The 17,232-nt window shown below is 40.1% G+C and overlaps 1 protein-coding gene across 9 annotated transcripts in view; it reads left to right on the top strand.

The window, feature by feature from the left end:
- Window positions 1-15,688, top strand: part of SPAG17 (sperm associated antigen 17) — a 114,476-nt gene extending 98,788 nt beyond the window's left edge. For 4 of the 9 annotated variants that reach the window (XM_067004159.1, XM_067004154.1, XM_067004152.1 and 1 more), the window contains 11 exons: window positions 499-607; window positions 1,017-1,070; window positions 2,946-3,048; window positions 3,685-3,781; window positions 5,124-5,222; window positions 6,162-6,313; window positions 6,809-6,978; window positions 10,607-10,667; window positions 11,890-12,034; window positions 13,126-13,263; window positions 15,534-15,688. In XM_067004159.1, coding sequence (XP_066860260.1) covers window positions 499-607; window positions 1,017-1,070; window positions 2,946-3,048; window positions 3,685-3,781; window positions 5,124-5,222; window positions 6,162-6,313; window positions 6,809-6,978; window positions 10,607-10,667; window positions 11,890-12,034; window positions 13,126-13,262 — 1,127 coding nt within the window. In that variant the 3' untranslated portion in view covers window position 13,263; window positions 15,534-15,688. Of the gene's footprint in view, window positions 1-498; window positions 608-1,016; window positions 1,071-2,945; window positions 3,069-3,684; window positions 3,782-5,123; window positions 5,223-6,161; window positions 6,314-6,808; window positions 6,979-10,606; window positions 10,668-11,889; window positions 12,035-13,125; window positions 13,264-15,533 lie in introns of those variants that run through there. The other 5 variants (XM_067004153.1, XR_010834334.1, XR_010834338.1 and 2 more) reach the window with 5 other exon arrangements.
- Window positions 15,689-17,232: the final 1,544 nt, after the last annotated feature.

Genomic DNA, 17,232 nt, shown 5'->3' with positions numbered 1-17,232 from the left:
CACCTGGAGACAGAGACCTGGAATGTTGGTCCCCACTCAAACTGACTGAATGCCAGCAACTTTTCCTATTCACAGGTATTTGGTTTGTGTCTTGAAAGAACATAAATATATTTCAGGAAATACAGTGTGGAGGTTTGAGCTTAATATGCTTCTGTTTTTTTCTACATTGAACTGAATTTTGCCTCTTATTCCACAATAATAAAGAATCTGTAATTGGCCTTTCTCATAAAATTGCTTCTTGATGATAAAAGACAGAATAATCCAGGCTTCTCTTCAACTGGCTCTACAGTATTATCCCAGCAATAAATCTTTAATTTGATTAAAAGTACAGGGATGTAATTAATAAGGACAAATTTTATCTTCACAGCTTTTAAACCATAGCTTTTCATCAAATGTTAGAAAGATGCATTAAAAATATATCCTTCTACGTTTGTTATTCATAACAGTTACAAATGTTTAGGATAACACTTACATTCAATAATATTCTTTACTCTGCAGCTCACATAACTGAGCTGTATGAACGTGCAGTTGCTTCCCAATGCCAGCATCACACAGAGAAGACAGTCGCTAAGCAAACAGAGGAGCAGGAGCAGGAGCAGAGTTTCAGGTAGGACAGACCAGTGAGAACTCATGTAAATAACACGAAGGATGGAACCAAGCTGACTGTCATTAAGAACCAGGAACTAGATCTCTAGATACATAACACAATAGCTTTTCCTATGATTATTTTGTCCCTCTGTGCCTCTCTTTCCTTATCTGAAAAATGCTTGAAAGTTTGTCGGAAAAGGATTTTGTGGGTTATCTTGGTTGAATAATACAATAAAAATTAGGATTTGTGTGAAAAATTTTGCTGCAAACTATACAAATTCAAGTCATGAGTCTCTAGTTAAAATTAATATAACATACTTCATAAAGAGCATTTCTTTCCAGGGTTATCTTATAAATGTGTTTGTGCTTATAAAACATTATGCTAGTTTTCTCATTTTCACTTCTTTTTTTCCTTCCTGATCATTCAGCGCAAAGGGACAAACACCAGTGTCCAAATGGCAGAGCAAACTACAAGAGTACAGGTAATAGTATTAGTAGGACAGAAAGTTAATTGTTTTAAGAGCCACCTTAAGTCTACATTTGGAAAGATTGTTATTGTTTTCACCATTATTCCACATGAAAAACACAGCAATGTTTTTACACATTCATTCACAACGAACTTAAAATATTTTGACAGCTATTTAGGCCATTCACTGTTTCTCAGATTATACCGAATAACCTGAAATGGTGATGAACTAGTATTATGATCAGACACTTGGTTTTTCTTTCTTGATTTTGTAAGAGGTTAAATAGCAATTGAAAACAGTGTTCTTCCCTATTACTTCTTAATTACTTTCTAACTGACTTGCATGAGATATAAATCTTTTATACATATAATTCCAAATTTATACTTTAATATAACATTTTCCACTATTTTGCATACAATTTAAAGAATAAATATATACATATCTGCATAGCCAGCACCGAGGATTATCATGTGCAGTTCTGGCTCTAAAGTCAGCGTCAAAACTCTCAATAAGATTAAAAGGGTGAGGATTTCTGCAAGTTGTTGAAACAATAGTATAGAATCATAGAATATCCCGAGTTGGAAGGGACCCATGAGGATCATCAAGTCCAACTCCTGGCACTGCACAGGTCTGCCCAAAAGTTTAGACCATGTGACTAAGTGCACAGTCCAATCTCTTCTTAAATTCAGACAGGCTTGGTGCAGTGACTACTTCACTGGGGAGCCTGTTCCAGTGTGCAACCACCCTCTCGGTGAAGAACCCCCTCCTGATGTCCAGCCTAAACTTCCCCTGCCTCAGCTTCACACCGTTCCCGCGGGTCCTATCACTGGTGATTACAGAGAATAGGTCACCTGCCCCTCCACTCCCCCTCGCGAGGAAGTTGTAGACCGCGATGAGGTCCCCCCTCAGCCTCCTCTTCTCCAGGCTGAACAGGCCCAGTGACCTCAGCCGCTCCTCATATGTCTTCCCCTCTAGGCCCTTCACCATCTTCGTCGCCCTCCTCTGGACACTCTCCAACAGTTTAATGTCCTTGTACTGCGGTGCCCAGAACTGCACACAGTGCTCGAGGTGAGGCCGCACCAGCGCAGAGTAGAGTGGGACAATCCCTTCCCTCGACCGACTAGCGATGCCATGCTTGATGCATCCCAGGATACGGTTGGCCCTCCTGGCTGCCAGGGCACACTGCTGGCTCATATTCAACTTGCTGTCAACCACAGAGAGCAGCCCCACAGAGAGGGATCTGGGGGTTGTGGTTGTCCCAGGAAGTGATTGTCCCGCTCTACTAGTAGTGTAAAACAGTTTTACGCTACTAATAGTGTAAAACTGGACTAACTCAAGCTGAAAACATAAGTGGTCTTTATTCAGGTGAGTTTTACCTTCAGAAGTCTGGACAGCTTTTTCTGAGTATCCACAGAGCCATCAAGTTTTTCTGTCATAAAATAAGGAAATTGGATTAATTTTGTTTTATAAATTTTGGCAATCACAATGCATCTGAAACACCAATCCTCAGGTTTAAATATTTGTTGGAAGGTTCAGAAAGCACTATATTGGCAGTCTCGGACATGTTCCACAAGGTTTAGAGAACTGGAGCATGTTTTGAGGGGGAGCTCTTTGGAGCAGCAAACCCACAGTCCATATGCATTTTGATCAGTCCCTCCATAAATCAGTATCTGCAGAGGAGTTTGTGTCTGCATGCCAGGCCAGCCTCTTCTCAGTTTCTACTGAGAAAACTGCAAGAATATTGTTCAACGTGATTAACCAGAGAACAAAATGCCACTTGCAACTCTTCTATTTCTCAGTGTTTCGGACATAATACTGAAAAACAGGGTGAACTCAGTTATAATGCTTTTTTCTTTCTTTTCCTTACTAACAATGGCAAAAATTTCTTAGGAAAGAACTTGATGAAGAAAAGGAAACCTTAATGGCAATAAGAAACAAAATAATTCCTCCATATTTTGAATCAGAATGGGGCAAGGCATTTCTCTCAAAAAAGGTAATGAAGCTGTAAACCAGGTATGTTTATGTGAGGCCAGGTAGTGTCAGTCATCATCCCACAAATACAGTTATGGTTTTACATCTCAGCCTCAAATTATCTCAAGACACTGTTACAGAGGACAATTGTTGCAGAATTAATACCGGAAATTATATGCCCTTGTCAAAGGAAACATATCTTGGAGATGGCATATATATGTAGTGAGGCCAAACCATGTAGATTCCTTATTTAATGTCTGGGGACAGTCTGATTCAAAACAGATGCTGAACCTTGGGTCTTTTCATTCACCCCTTGACAACCTCTCTCTGTTAACTGGAAAGGAAAGTAAGAGTAAACCAACCCATGTTAACTGGAGGTGGCCTTGGGAACTTTCCTGTTATATTCTCACCTGATCAATGCTTTCAGTATAAAGTATCCTCAAAAATGCACTTTGAAATTTGTGCTATACTTATAAGTTCTCTTTTGACTACTTTGGTTGTCCTTATTTATTTCCATTGCATCCTCTTTTTTTTTTTTTTTGGGGGGGGGGGAGGAGGAGGAGAGGGGAAGGATGCTATTTGTTGTTGTTATTGTTTTGTTTTGTTTTTTAGTGTTTCTGGTTAGAATACCTAAGCTCCTTTTCTTCCTTTTCTCTAGTTTCCTGATGTGGAAGCACTGTCAAATGAACTTCCTCCAGTTCCAAAAATAGAAAGTGAAAATCTACTTTTAGAGACAATCAAAAACCCTAGGAGAGGTAATTTGAGCTCTACTGTCTGGTAACATTTTAATATCTTCTTTATTGTATTATTCAGTTGTCTCATTTCATACTGCAGTTAAATTTAAGAATAAATTATCTACCCATATGTATTCTGGCATTTTGATACATTAAGTGCTTGGACCACAATAACCATATCTATTCTAATACATGAAACGCACACAGCAGCATTCCCTGACACTGAGGTACACCAGTATGGACAAGGCTGTGTCTGTGCTAGTAAATTCAGTCTCCTCAAAAAAGGTGATCTTTTCCTTAGCCAAAACTCATTTACCCAACAATATTTCTGGGGAGACTGCTCAATGGCACAGTCAATATCATTCCAATGTTTAGCAATTTAACCGTATAGATTACCATGTTTAAATATCTGGGAATGTTCCTGTTTAATCCACTGATATCAATGCAGTCTATGAGACTTCTATGTTTCATGTGTTAAAGGAGCATTTACAGACATCACTGAATATGAAAGCACCATAGGCTTTGGATGCAAAGCTGAAGAATTGTGCTATGAATGTGGGAGTTGATGGATGCAAAGAAATCCATCAACTGGATGCTCAGGATGCTCAAGAAAATCTTAAGTGAAATAAACAATAATCAGAAGTGGATGAGTGGATGATGGGGAGGCCACGCTTGGACAAAGACTAGTATGAGTGTAGGAAAAAGCTGAGAGATGGTACAAATTGTGAAATGAAAGGGGAAGAGGGGAAGCTTGGGGACTGGAGCAGAAAGGATGTGCAATAGGAAACATGTAAGGTAAGTATAGTTTGGAAAATATGGGGGAAAGCACTTGAAGCTGGACAAAGCAGTGATTGAGGGTAAGCAGCATAAGAGTGGACCATCATCTGAGGTATAAGCTTTACAGCACTGAGAGAAATACTTCAACTCTGTTTGAACGGCAGCTCTAGCAAGTACTAAGATGATGTAGTGAGATAAAAAGTTGTACATAACAAAGAATCATATTAGGAAAGCAGTCCTCCATGGAGTTTTGTCAGACCCCTGCTAGTTCCCATATTTTCTCCTTTTGCAGTTACCAGAAGGCCTGTGCTGGATTGTTCATTAGATCTTCCTGACTTATTTCTCAGTTATCCAGAGAACAACAAATAAAGAATCATAGGATACACATATTTAAATGATCCTTGTTGCCTTGTGGAGCAAAACGTTACATGCAGGATTTTCATAGCATCTCATGGTCATGTAAACAGTTTTCAAAGATTGTCTAAATTAAGGTGCCAAATACGTTGGTATTTTTTTCATGGGTTTATTAAAATGTTGATGATTGTGAAAAACACTTGTCACAGTATCCCACTATTTTTCTCTTTAGCATCTGAATGTCTCAACAGCACAAGTGATTCTTCACCATCTCCAGGTCTTCTGCCAAAGACTCATTCAAAGCAAAGTAAAGGTTCCAGCAGTGCAACAGGTAAGGTTGCCTTCCAGAGTGTTGTTTGGAGCAGGTTAATTTCTATCTTTTTATAACTTCTGACAAAAATATGTACAGTAGAAATTTAAATACAGCTATTTCTGTTCAGTATTCTGAAAATACATCTGAACACATGACTGGCAGAAAGGGAGAACGCTTTAAAAATAATGGGAGAAATTCCCTCCCTTACCCTAGCAGACTGCTATAATAATATGGGCATGATGGAGGTGGCAGAACTTCAGACACAAGCAAGCTATAATTCCTCCTCTAAAACATTTCCATTGGCCGTTGCTGTGTTCAGTCTGTCCTTATTATACAGTGGAGCACAGTTCAAAGATGACAAGGTAGGGGCTTGGTAGATGATGTGGTAGACCATCTTAGCCCCAGAATCAGAACTGTACAGGTAATGCACAAATGAATTGTTGCATTCAAGATAAATCCTGCTAAGAGACAGGGATTACTAGCTAGTTATGCATACAGACTTGTACTGCTTTGGGACCTAGACTAGAATTTGTTGCTACGTGGACATACAGATTTGGCTTGACCAACCTGGGTGATCATTGTGCAGTCTAGGCTTGCCTTTGGAATAGTAATGTCCTTAAATTTGATTTTAGTGCTTGGGGTTTTTGTACCTCCTCTTTTGTTTTTAATCACTTCCATAGGTGTTTATACCTTCACTGCATGTTTCCACTGTGATGTTTCCAATGAGGGTTTTACTAATTATAGTATATCTTTGACTATTATTAAATTTTAATTACTTGCTAGCATTTTTTTAAAAGTACTTGTTGACCTCTTAAATATCAATGAAGCCAATTCTGCTGTCCTTGTGCTAATCAAATGCTTTCATAGAAAATTAAAGTTTTATCTGAAGAAGAACTTTGGGATTGGGCAGAATTTGGTGCTTAGTTTTTTGTGCTTTTGGAAATCTTTTCTTTCCAGATCTAAGCAAGGCTGCACGGTCACAAGAGATGCCATTTCAACTTAAAGTTCAGAGTCTGCTGGTGAACACTGCAGGACAGCCAAGAAAAGAGAAAGTGAGATTACCATCGTCACTTCAGGGAAGAAAACCAAACTCCATACCACACAAAAAGGTAAAATAGCGTCTTTTTTGTTAATACTAATATTCTCTCAGTCATCTCTTTTGCATAAAATCTTCATTATGGAGCAATACTGGACAATGTTTTGAATCTGTCTACTGAAACAATAGAGCTTGCAGTTTATACATAAATTTACTAGCAATTCTAAAAGTAGCTTTCCTCTCAACTACTAGGGACTAACTCATGCCAAAAGCATAGTTCTGTACCTAGGCACCCACATGAAAGCACTGGTTGTCAAAAGAGTACACTCAGTTCCCCTGAGATATCTCAATAGCTTCTTAGTATGTCTGAAAACGCAAACCACTATAAATTTGCAGACAATATTAGAAGTACTTAGCTTTGCTTCTTCAGTTAGGGTGACTTTTTGTAATTCTTCAGAATGAGTGGGCAGAGGTTAAATATAGGTTAATTTAGGTGTAGTAACTCTGAACCTAGGATGTTGGCCACCAACTTTCTCTGTTGTCTAATATTTTAATTCTGTTTACAAAGATAGAAGATCCTGTTGCAGGAAAGGTCAACATATCTTCTCTTGCAACAACAAAATGGCATCATTGTGGCTTCCATCTCATTCCACCTAGAGTGACATTTGGAGTACTAAAGGAAGGCTGCACCTATGCAACCACTGTGATTCTGAAGAATGTTGGCATAAACTTTTCAAGGTTTGTTCTAATTCTTAGTAACTTGTTTTTTAACTGTCATAATTTGCACTGCTTGTTAATTGTCAACCTTTTCATATGAGTAATATGAAATAACAAATGTTATTTTTGTATTTAGAATCATTTGATAATGGCTGACTGGGTTGAGACAAGATAATATTAGAAATACTTCAGCATTATTTGCATATTATTGTTACTAGGAAGGTGCAAATCAGTAATGAACAACAGGTCCTGTATGCATAGCCCTAGCCCACAGCAGATGATATACTGGTTCTTACTGAAGTTCTGAGGTTCGGGGACCAAACTCTTTTGTGGTAGCCGGTATTATGTTTGGCTTTGCTAGAGTTGCTGCTGAATGCTGCCTATCTGCCAATCTAAATGGTCTGATTTGTATTCAGGCAGCCATGTCTTGAGCTGCATTGAGAACCAGATTCAGCAGTGAGATTCAGAGGATAAGGATGGTATAAAACCTTTATTTGTGCATGTTTCCTTCACTCAGTATCACCCCTATCAGTGAGTGAGAGAAAATAGTACTGCATTATGTTCCAGCATGGTGAGGATAAATCCATTTTTAGGTCTGCAGTCCAGCAGTGTAGTCAGCACTGCCTGACAAAGTACAGGAAGTTACCAGATTTACCCAGCTGCGGTTTAGAAAATATACAAATACAGTAAGAAAATGCTTATGACTGCTTTCTTCTGTGCTAGAATGCCCCTTTGGGGTGACTGCACATATGTTCAATTCAATCACTCTTGCATAAGCACTGTTCCAGTTTTTACTTGATCAGCATTCAGGCAAGCGTGCTTATGACCCCTGTCCTCCCAGCTGCCATACATGTGACAGAAAAGAGGGTCAAACATGTTCCTCCCACTCAGTTCTCTCCCCTGCACTTGTCTTAGCTGTGTTTTACACACCTTGCTTTTCAGCTTAAGGGAGAGCCTGCAATAATTGTCTTTGAGTTCTACAGTTTTTGAGCTTCCACCTAGGATTTGTAGCTTCAGTATAGCTTCAATTGAATGGGTAGACTCCCACTGGCTGGTTTCATGAATTGCAGGACTTAGTAAGATTTTTCATTTCAGGTGGCCCCAAATCCCCAAAGCTAAAACCCAAGAATATTTCGTTTATAAATTCCTCCATTCTGAGATAGCTGTTCTTGCCAAAGTATGCCAATGTCACTTTCTTACTCCCACCTATCCTCAATTACACCCTGCAACTGGAAGTATTCCGTTTATATTCTTTGTCAGGGAGTGTAATAATGGGACAAAGGGTAATGGCTTTAATCTAAAAGAGGGTAGATTTAGATTAGATATAAGGAAGAAATTCTTTACTCAGAGGGTAATGAGGGACTGGAACAGGTTGCCCAGGGAAGCTGTGGATGCTCCATCCCTGGAAGCATTCAAGGCCATGTTGGGTGGGGCTTGGAGCAACCTGGCCTAGTGGAAGGTGTCCCTGCCCATGGCATGGGGGTTGGAACCAGGTGATCTTCAAAGTCATTTCCAACCCAAACAATTCTATGACTCAGCAGTTAAATGAAGGCTGCTGCTATTTATGGTTGAGCCAGAGGATCTTGGAGGTCTTTTCCAATGTTGATGATTCTATGATTCAGGCATATCTCAGCCATTTGTCCTAATGGACAGTTATAGACTGTTCTCTCTGAATCATGGAGTAAACCAGACTTGGACCATTCCTGTTGTAGGGACCTTTTTTGTACTAGACCAACAGATCACAGGAGAGGGAGGCTAACTGAAGGCACGGAAATAAACTTCCTACTGTCATGTTAGCCTGGGTCATTCAAAACGTGATTTGTCTTTTTAGCACTGATGCTATAGCTTTCAATTCAACATCAGCACTGATTAAGGAAAGTAAAAAGGAAAGAATTAAATAGCCTTAGTCTTGAGTGTGCAACTGTCACATCCCTGATGGCTGTACCTTCTTGTATGTTTCTTTGGAAACATGAGAAAGCACCTGCCAAACATTCCCTTTCTACATGCAGTCTGATGTCTTCTTTGAAAAGACAATCAAGACAACTGTAACAGTGACGTTATCTTAGCAGTCACAGTACCCCTTTACTATGGTACCACAGTGCCAGAATAATATAAACATACAGCATTTACCTCTGACATTTGTTCTTCCTCTTTGAGTAGCAAACTATCATCAAAACAGAAACTCAAAGGAAATACAGCCAGCTGGAATCATCATGGTCTGTTGTCAACTAAGTCAGTCAACTAAGCACTTCAGAAACCTGTTCAAGACCAACTGAGAGACTCTTGTACAACTCCTTCCATCAGAATGGAGGAGTCTAAAATAAAATAAACCAAATTACATGTGGTATCAAAGGGACATTTCTTCTTTCATGCACATTTCAGCATCATGGTGCATGCCAATGATAAATCAGTAGGTCATAGATCAACAGCCTGCGGCTCAAGATGTGCATGTTATATTCTTTAGATTCATGCCAGAACACTATATGGAGACAGTCATGGAAAATACCACCCTCATTCTGATAAATCCAGCTTAACCTTTAAGTCTTTTACTAGCTGCTTTGAGAAGTGAACTAAGTGAGTAGGTGCTGCATGACAGCAGTACACACTGATGGGTTAGCAGTTCTGGCCCATGCCCACCACGTGCTGAAGCATTTTCCAGGACAGAGTCCATAGTTTACATGTCTTCCAAACTGTCTATACTGTTGCCTGAACTAGTTAGAATGTCCTGACAAAGATCAAGTCCAGTTTCTCTTAACAGCCAGCACTCCAGGAATTCTGACAGCCAGTTTATAATTCTGTCAGAGCTTTCCCTAAAAAGAAGACATGTACTGAGTATGCCTCTTCTACTACCTTTCCTTTTATCACCTACTTCTGTAAGAACTAGTAACTATTGTTCAGGTGGAAATGAAAATCACAGGGTAAAGTAAAAAAAAGTAGAGGTCATATCTGCTCTAAGATCTTTAGAGATCTGAACAGCGTCTCTTTTTTTTGTTTGTTTTGTTTTTACAAGCCAAAGCCACAACAGAACATAACTATCTGCATAGTATTGATTAAGCAAAGGGACAGGGGGAATGTCCCATCACAATGATCTGGAGCAAGGGAAGTTGCACGCGCGTGGCAAAAGGACTGCACAGATATGAAACGATTAATGAGAAATGAAATGAAACTACTGCCTTAATGGATACCATGAAATTAAAGAGGCTCATTTACGTGAAATTTATACCAGGATCGTGCTTTGCAATATAATCATATCAAACCACATCAAACGAAGATCAGTAAGGACTTCTGGGTGTGCAACACACAGGTGTTTGTGAAAAAGATGTAAGTTCAGCTTCCTGTGTGTATGCAGGCTTAGGCTGCAGATGTTTCACATCCTGTTTTAAGGACAAGGCAGAGTGGTGAGCTCTTTGGAGACTTACTTTGGCCCATTAAACTGCTGCTTTGGTTTTTTGGTAGAAACCTGAGCCTTGGCTAAAAGCCCAGGAATATTGCTGTAGCCAAAGTTGTACATTGTGATGGGAAGGATGATCTAAAAAATTCTGCTGTCATTTACACAAACACAGGAAAAGCAGATGGCCTGCTTCCCAGCTGTGCACTCTGCTTGCTTGAAACAGATTCTAGCAAACTGATTCTCTTCCTATTCTGACAGGTTTCGGGTGAAGCAACCACCTCCGCACACTGGATTGAGCGTGATGTACACACCAGGACCTGTAGGTTACACAAAGATCTTTTGTTTTATGCTAGACTCACATGGCCCTCAGGCCATCTAGAGATCCTCCTATACCAGCTGTCTGGGAATAGAGAGGGCAGTTATTTTATTATAGTTATACATGCAGTTATATATTCAAATAACTTTAAAAATATTTGAAGTGATGCTACCTTCTGCTGTCTCTCTGTTGCCTCCTACCAAGTGCCCTATTTTGGCCTGAGACTCCAAGTCTCAAATCCTGCCCCAGAATGCAGAGGGATAAACATGCTAATTTCAGTGGAAAGCAGCAGGTCAAGCACTGAGGTTAGAGAGGGATTTTTTGATACAGACAGGATACTCTGCCTCTACCTCCAAGGTTTTCCATGGCTTAGGGTATTTGTTATAGCTGCTCCACCTTATGCCTGGTCTTTTATCTGTTCTCCTGTTACCTGCAGGAGTTGAATCTAGTGAACTGTTGCCTTAGCCATTTCGCCTCTTGCTTGCAACTATCCTCCACCTTAACTCTTTTATCTAGCAAAGCACCACAGCACGTGAAGTTGTCCCATTAAGTAAAAAGCTTTCTTACTTTCTGTTTTACTTTAGTCTCTCTCTTCCCCTGCATGTTATATGTGAACAAATCTTGTTCAGATACTTGGGCCAGTATCCACACAGCACCCAGGTAAATACGCGTCAATATCCTTGCCCATGCTTTTAAAGGCATGGAATAAAGAAGCAAAACCTTGTGCAAGGAGTCAGTGCCAGAATGCAAGTTAAATTTTCTAGTCCAGAAGCCCAGCCACAAACCGACACTTAAAAGGGCTAAAAGAATTTCCATTCTCTTTTCCTCTCCACACGTCCATTCATTTGTCATCTCCCCTTTCTCCCTGATATCTATGTTCTTTTTCATTCTCTCTCAGCTGCCCTCAATTCCCCTTTTCCCTCTGGAACATAAAAGAAAATTTAAGGGGAAAAAATTGCAAAGAGGTGAAAAGAACACCTGACTATTTCCTTTCAATCTGCAATGTGAAGAACCACTGTTTTGTACAGACCTTTTTAGTGAAACAGGTACTCAGTAACTGGCAAGCACAAGCATTTGTGCTGGGCACAACTGAAGATGATTCAAAGACACAGAAGTCTTTGATTTCATCAGAAAACACAGAACATGAACCAACCGTAAGCATTGCTGGAGGGGGCTATGAATGAAACATGCACCTTACCTGTGAGCAATCCTCTGTCTCTCCTAGGTGGCAGCAGGATTGCAGGTTGAACTGGAGATAGAAATATTCGCCATGGTAATTGCAGGGGAAGGTACTGACGGTCGTGAAGAAGTTTCCCATGATATTGAAATATTAACAGAAACAGAGACCGTTCTCCTGCCTGTGAGAGCAAATATCCTTTGTTGTCTTACTTCTCACCCTCCACATGCACAACTAGAATCAACCTTGAGGACTGTCCACCTGTCAGGAACTTTAAGCATCATTTCCAGTGCAAGCTGTAGTGTCCTTTTTGGAAACACCAGATGGGTGTTTTCCAAGGCAAAATAAATGAAGAATTTAGGATTCTGGCCCCAAAAGTAATTTAGATAAAGTAACAAGGTTTTGAAAAGCAGAGAAAGGAAAAATATTAAGACCAGAAAGATGTGGCTTTTAAATAATAAACAAAGTATAAGAACTCTTTCCCATCCCTCACTGATAGAAATCTTTTATAACAGTTTTGAATGTATGGTAGCATCTGATGGTACAGCCTCACATACTAAACAGATAAATGAGACAATACCCATGTCAGCAAATGCACGAGCACAGAACTGCATGAATGCTGCCTGAAATGAGCCCAGTGTGTGTTCAGTAGACTTTTTAGTTGTTTGATTGAGGGCAGAGGTAGAGTAAAAAAAGTACCAAAGTCAAGAACTATTATTTCTCTTTCCCTTATGCTCCAGACCTCTCCTAAGAGGAGGAGGTCTTCTTGAAGGCTTTAAAATAAATAGTAAGGTAAGATGCACCCAAACACTTAATTATCATGACAGAAACTCTCAGTCTTAGTAAGGAACACCCTTACCAAAGAAAGGCAGAAATCAGGATCCTTTGAGGCTGACCAGAGTACTAAGGTAATGGCAACTGCATTGAGGCTTTATATGCTCTGGAAGTTTCAATGTAACTCTGCAAATTTACTTTGTAGTGATATGAAGAAGTCTTTTGTGTCCATTATTGTGGAACTGAGCTAGACAGGATTGATGGCATAGCAGCAAAAACAGTTTCTGCTCCACTCCCACTCACACAGTCCTCAGTCACGCACTTACAGACCTCCAAAACAAGCACCCTTCCCTGCTATTTTACTTGGTCTTTAATCTTTGAGCTGAGGTCAGTAGTTCAGATTCAACTTGTTTCACAGTCTTATTTCCAGAATTCCTTCAGGCCTCCACCCAAATTCTTTCAGTTATATAAATGTACAGAAATGGCTAGATCCTTAACGTAATATCCCACCTGTGTTAGCCACTGACATCTATGAGCGCCGCCCTCAAGGATACCCCCAGGGTGGGATAGCAGCAGCAGTCTGGACAGTTTCTACAAAGCGTAAGCCACGGTTCCGGATCACACTACCCCGAAAACTTCCTAGCTAATGTAAGTACTTCATGCAGTGATGCCAGCTGTAAATTAAATTACAGTAGTTGTACCTCCTCCAGGCTTCTTATTCACATCATCAACAAACCTCATGGTACTGACAGCAAAGCTGTCATGCACACACCACACATGACGTGAGAAAAGGGAAGCACTGGATGGCATCGTTAACAAAAAGACTCACTGCAAGAGATTTACAGATTATTGCAGCTGTTCTGCTCAGTGGAGGTGCACTCACAGCAGAGCCTCCCTAGTCATGTCCTTCACTTAACTGCCTCCACATTAAACAACTCATTGAGCCTCCTGGCAGCAGGAGGCTAGATTTATTGCAGTTAAGCCCTAATAAATCAGCCTCTTTTTAACACTCTTCGCTTTCTAAAACCACGTCTTACTGCTGACCCTTTGACACTGACAGCAAGCCTAATAAGGGACAGCAGCTTTACACAGACATAATATGACATCCTCCAGCACACACAACCCCCTGCACACATTTCACACAGCACATTTCTGTACCCTTAAAGAATCAGACTCTGTATACAGAGAGTAGACGTCTTCCCTGCCAACAACACAGCCTTATTGGGGAATTTCTCTTCAAACCGCCAACCAACGTGTTTAACATTAGGCTGGTGTTTCATCTAACCCACATCAACTCAGGTGCTCTACAATACAACCAGTGGTGACAGTTCATAAACAGGATTTCTATGGATGTTTCTCCTCTGCTTTGCTTAGAGTTCCCATTTGTCTCATATCTGTAACACTGACATCAACTTTTTCTTTCAACTTGAACATCTGTAAGTCTGTCATATTATCTAACGAGTCAGTAAAGAAATCCCAGATGTATCTCATTTCCTCTCTAGAGAAAAAAAAGACCATATCGGTCAGTTCTCAAAAGAAACTTCACAGAGACATGCACCTCTGACTGCTGCATCTGCTCAAAGACTGCCCAGAGTACTTCAAACATAGCTTTTTTTCCTGTTTAAGTATCTTCTTACCCTTTCAATGTGGAATTTTACTCCCAGAGTAACAGACAACTGTAATCTAGGAAGAGCAGTGAATTTAATGTTTTCCATCTTAGCAGCTTACAAGCTGTAGTTCATCAGTGAAGGCATTTTAGACAAACCTCTCTCACTTTGCTTTGAAATGGAAGAGAATATTCAACCCAGTCAGTTCATATTTCAGCGAGACACCTCGCTGTCCCAACTCAGCCCACTACAGTCCTGCACTAAAATACAGCTGTTGGATCATCTCTGTACACCAGGTATACACCTTTTCCTACCAAGTCTAAGCCCTGAAAATTCTGATCAGTGTCATCTCGCATTAAAATTTCCAGGTGGAGAGAAATTAACATCACAGTATCCTCTTCCCATGTGGCTAATCCAGCTAATCGTGAGGACTGGTTTTTTTAGTTGCCATTGCCATAGCCAGATCTCCTTTCTGTTCTAAGAAAGTCTTTGTGAGAGTTGATGGATAATTCCTACTGAATTATCAATTATTAGCTACACCATGATACCCAAGCAACTGAACCAAATGCCTCTTTGAACATTCTTCCCCCCAAAAAAAAACCCTGAACTCAAAACCATGTCCAGCTCCAACATGTCAAAAAATGGATTGGTTGGAGTCACAGAACACTGACACTCCTAGGTTAAGTCTTGTACTCCGTTAAATAGTCCTATTCAGTCACCCAGAATAGATGTATTTAAGTTTTTCTTTGCAGAGGCACATAACTTTCTAAATTTCCATCATATTTCCCAGGTGATTATCACCAGAGCCAATATGATTCTCTCCAATGAGACCTCAAAACTTCCCTGCAATATTAGAACTGATCACAAACTAGCCACACCTCCTAGCAGAGGCCAAAAAGCAAAAATCACTGAAGCAGCGTAACCTGCTCAAATTTAGTAATCTACTATATTTTCTTAGTTATTTCTCATATTTAAAGGATTTCACAAGGATTCTCTTCATATACTCAAAATGAAATACTGCATAGGAAGCTGCCGGTGAATGCCTTCAGTATTTCCTAGTAGACTGCCAGCCTGAATTCCTGGTCATTTTTATTCCGTGCAATTTATGCAATAAAAACAAACCCTTAATCCAGTTTAAGCCTATGCAAGAACACTTTTTCATGTTATTGCCCTCCAACAGCAACAGCATAGACCAGTTCTACTGAAGGCGGTCTGACATCATTACTGTGTTTCAATAACTGTACAAAAGTAGGGTTTTTTGTTTTTCTTTTATTTCTTCTCATGTTAACTTTCTCTCCTCTTTCACCACAGGTCAGAGCCCTGGAAGAATGATGTAAAAAATCAGCAATAGTGAATTACCCGAATTTTAGTCCAATGTTATGGAAATATTCCCAATGTAGACTTTTTCATTTATTTAATCAAAATAACACAAATAAATTTTGTTTTCTGTCTCCTATTAATGGGAAGGGTAGTCTGAAAGTTGCACTGCCTTCTGTCTGAATTGTGAACAGCAGAATGATTCTTATATTTCAGTCCCAATACTTCATAATCTGCACTTCAGAAGAGTGCTGAGTGCATCCTGATAGGCTTATTTTGTTTTTAAAAGCAATTACGTTTCTACAGCCCATGCTGAAGCACCTGAAATTTTTTAAGTACTGAGCAGCAGGTTTCACTGAAGTCAACAGTGACTCTGAGAAAGAAGCTGTAGCAGGAACAGCTGATCTGCTCTGGTCTTCTAATTCCAACATTTCTCCTTGCTTTCACAATCAGAACTTAGCTTTCTGTGCACAGACCATTCACCTACCTTTAATTATCTTCAGACAGTAGATGGGGATTTTGAGTACAAAGTTGCACTTGACAGAGTTCTCTTTATATCCTCTTGTTCACCGTCAGATATGATTATCTTCAAATGCTCATTTTTTCCATCATGAAAGACTGAAATGCTTAGTGGTGGCATTTTCCCACTTTTGTTCCTACTTAAGTAGTAGTGACTAAAGGAAATGTCTTAATCTCTTTAAGAGATACCCTATTCACACAGCCAAGTGTAGTTCTGCTTTCTTTTTATGAATTTATTTCCAATGAATTGTTTTCCTGTGCTTCATCCTTTTTCACTATGTGATTGAGAGATGGGGAATTTTCCTTGATAACACAGATGACTTGTTCTCTCAACACTTCGCAGTGACTGAGAATCTCACAACTGGGGATTGAACAATAGCTTTCACCAGTGTGAAACATAAGCATCAGTTTCAAACTCACCCATCCACAAGGGTCTGTGACATACATATTCCGATTATAATTTGACCCCGCATTTGCAAGTGATCTCCTGCTCAGGTTTGTAAATCCAGGAGATTTCACCAAAGGAACAGCTAGCTGAGGTACCCATCTACCAGAACTCTGGTATACCAGTTGCAGGTACAGACTGGTCATGATATACAAATCAGAGAAATGGAGGGAAAGTTCAAGTGGAAGCCCATGTTAGCACCTATGGAGGGGACTTCCCACCACCTCAAACACCTTTTCTTCCAAGATTCTTCCTGAATCCCAGTGACAACAAACAGAGATGAAGGTGAAGGAATTCCACCTCCTCCAACTTACCTCAAAGGAGTCACCTGTCATCATCATGACAAGATCAGAGTGCATCACTCTTCTATACCATAATGTACGTGCTTGTCATCACTCCCCAAGTCTATGTGCACCCATGACCAGGACTTTTCTCCCAGGGCTCCCAGAGGATCATCAAACAGCAGCTCATTGCTGAGGTTCCCAAATATTTATCTCCCTGGCATAAGGGTTAAAGACAGAGCACATCACACTGAAGCACAGAGTCAGCCTCCCCCTTTTGGTATCTCTTTCCTCAGTCATCACTGTGAAGGTGCACTGTAGTGTCATGAGCCACCCCTCCATTTGTAACGCTTTTCATCCTTTGTTTTCCTGGTGTACCAGCCTTTTTCAGCAGCAGTTGACAAGGATACAAGACTTCAAATATTATTACCAATACAGTTCATCATCC

This window comes from Anser cygnoides, chromosome 1 (assembly GCF_040182565.1).
Source record: "Anser cygnoides isolate HZ-2024a breed goose chromosome 1, Taihu_goose_T2T_genome, whole genome shotgun sequence".
Classification (NCBI taxonomy): Eukaryota; Metazoa; Chordata; class Aves; order Anseriformes; family Anatidae; genus Anser; species Anser cygnoides.
The sequence above is the reverse complement of the archived record's forward strand: the minus strand, read 5'-3'. Positions and strand labels throughout refer to the sequence as shown.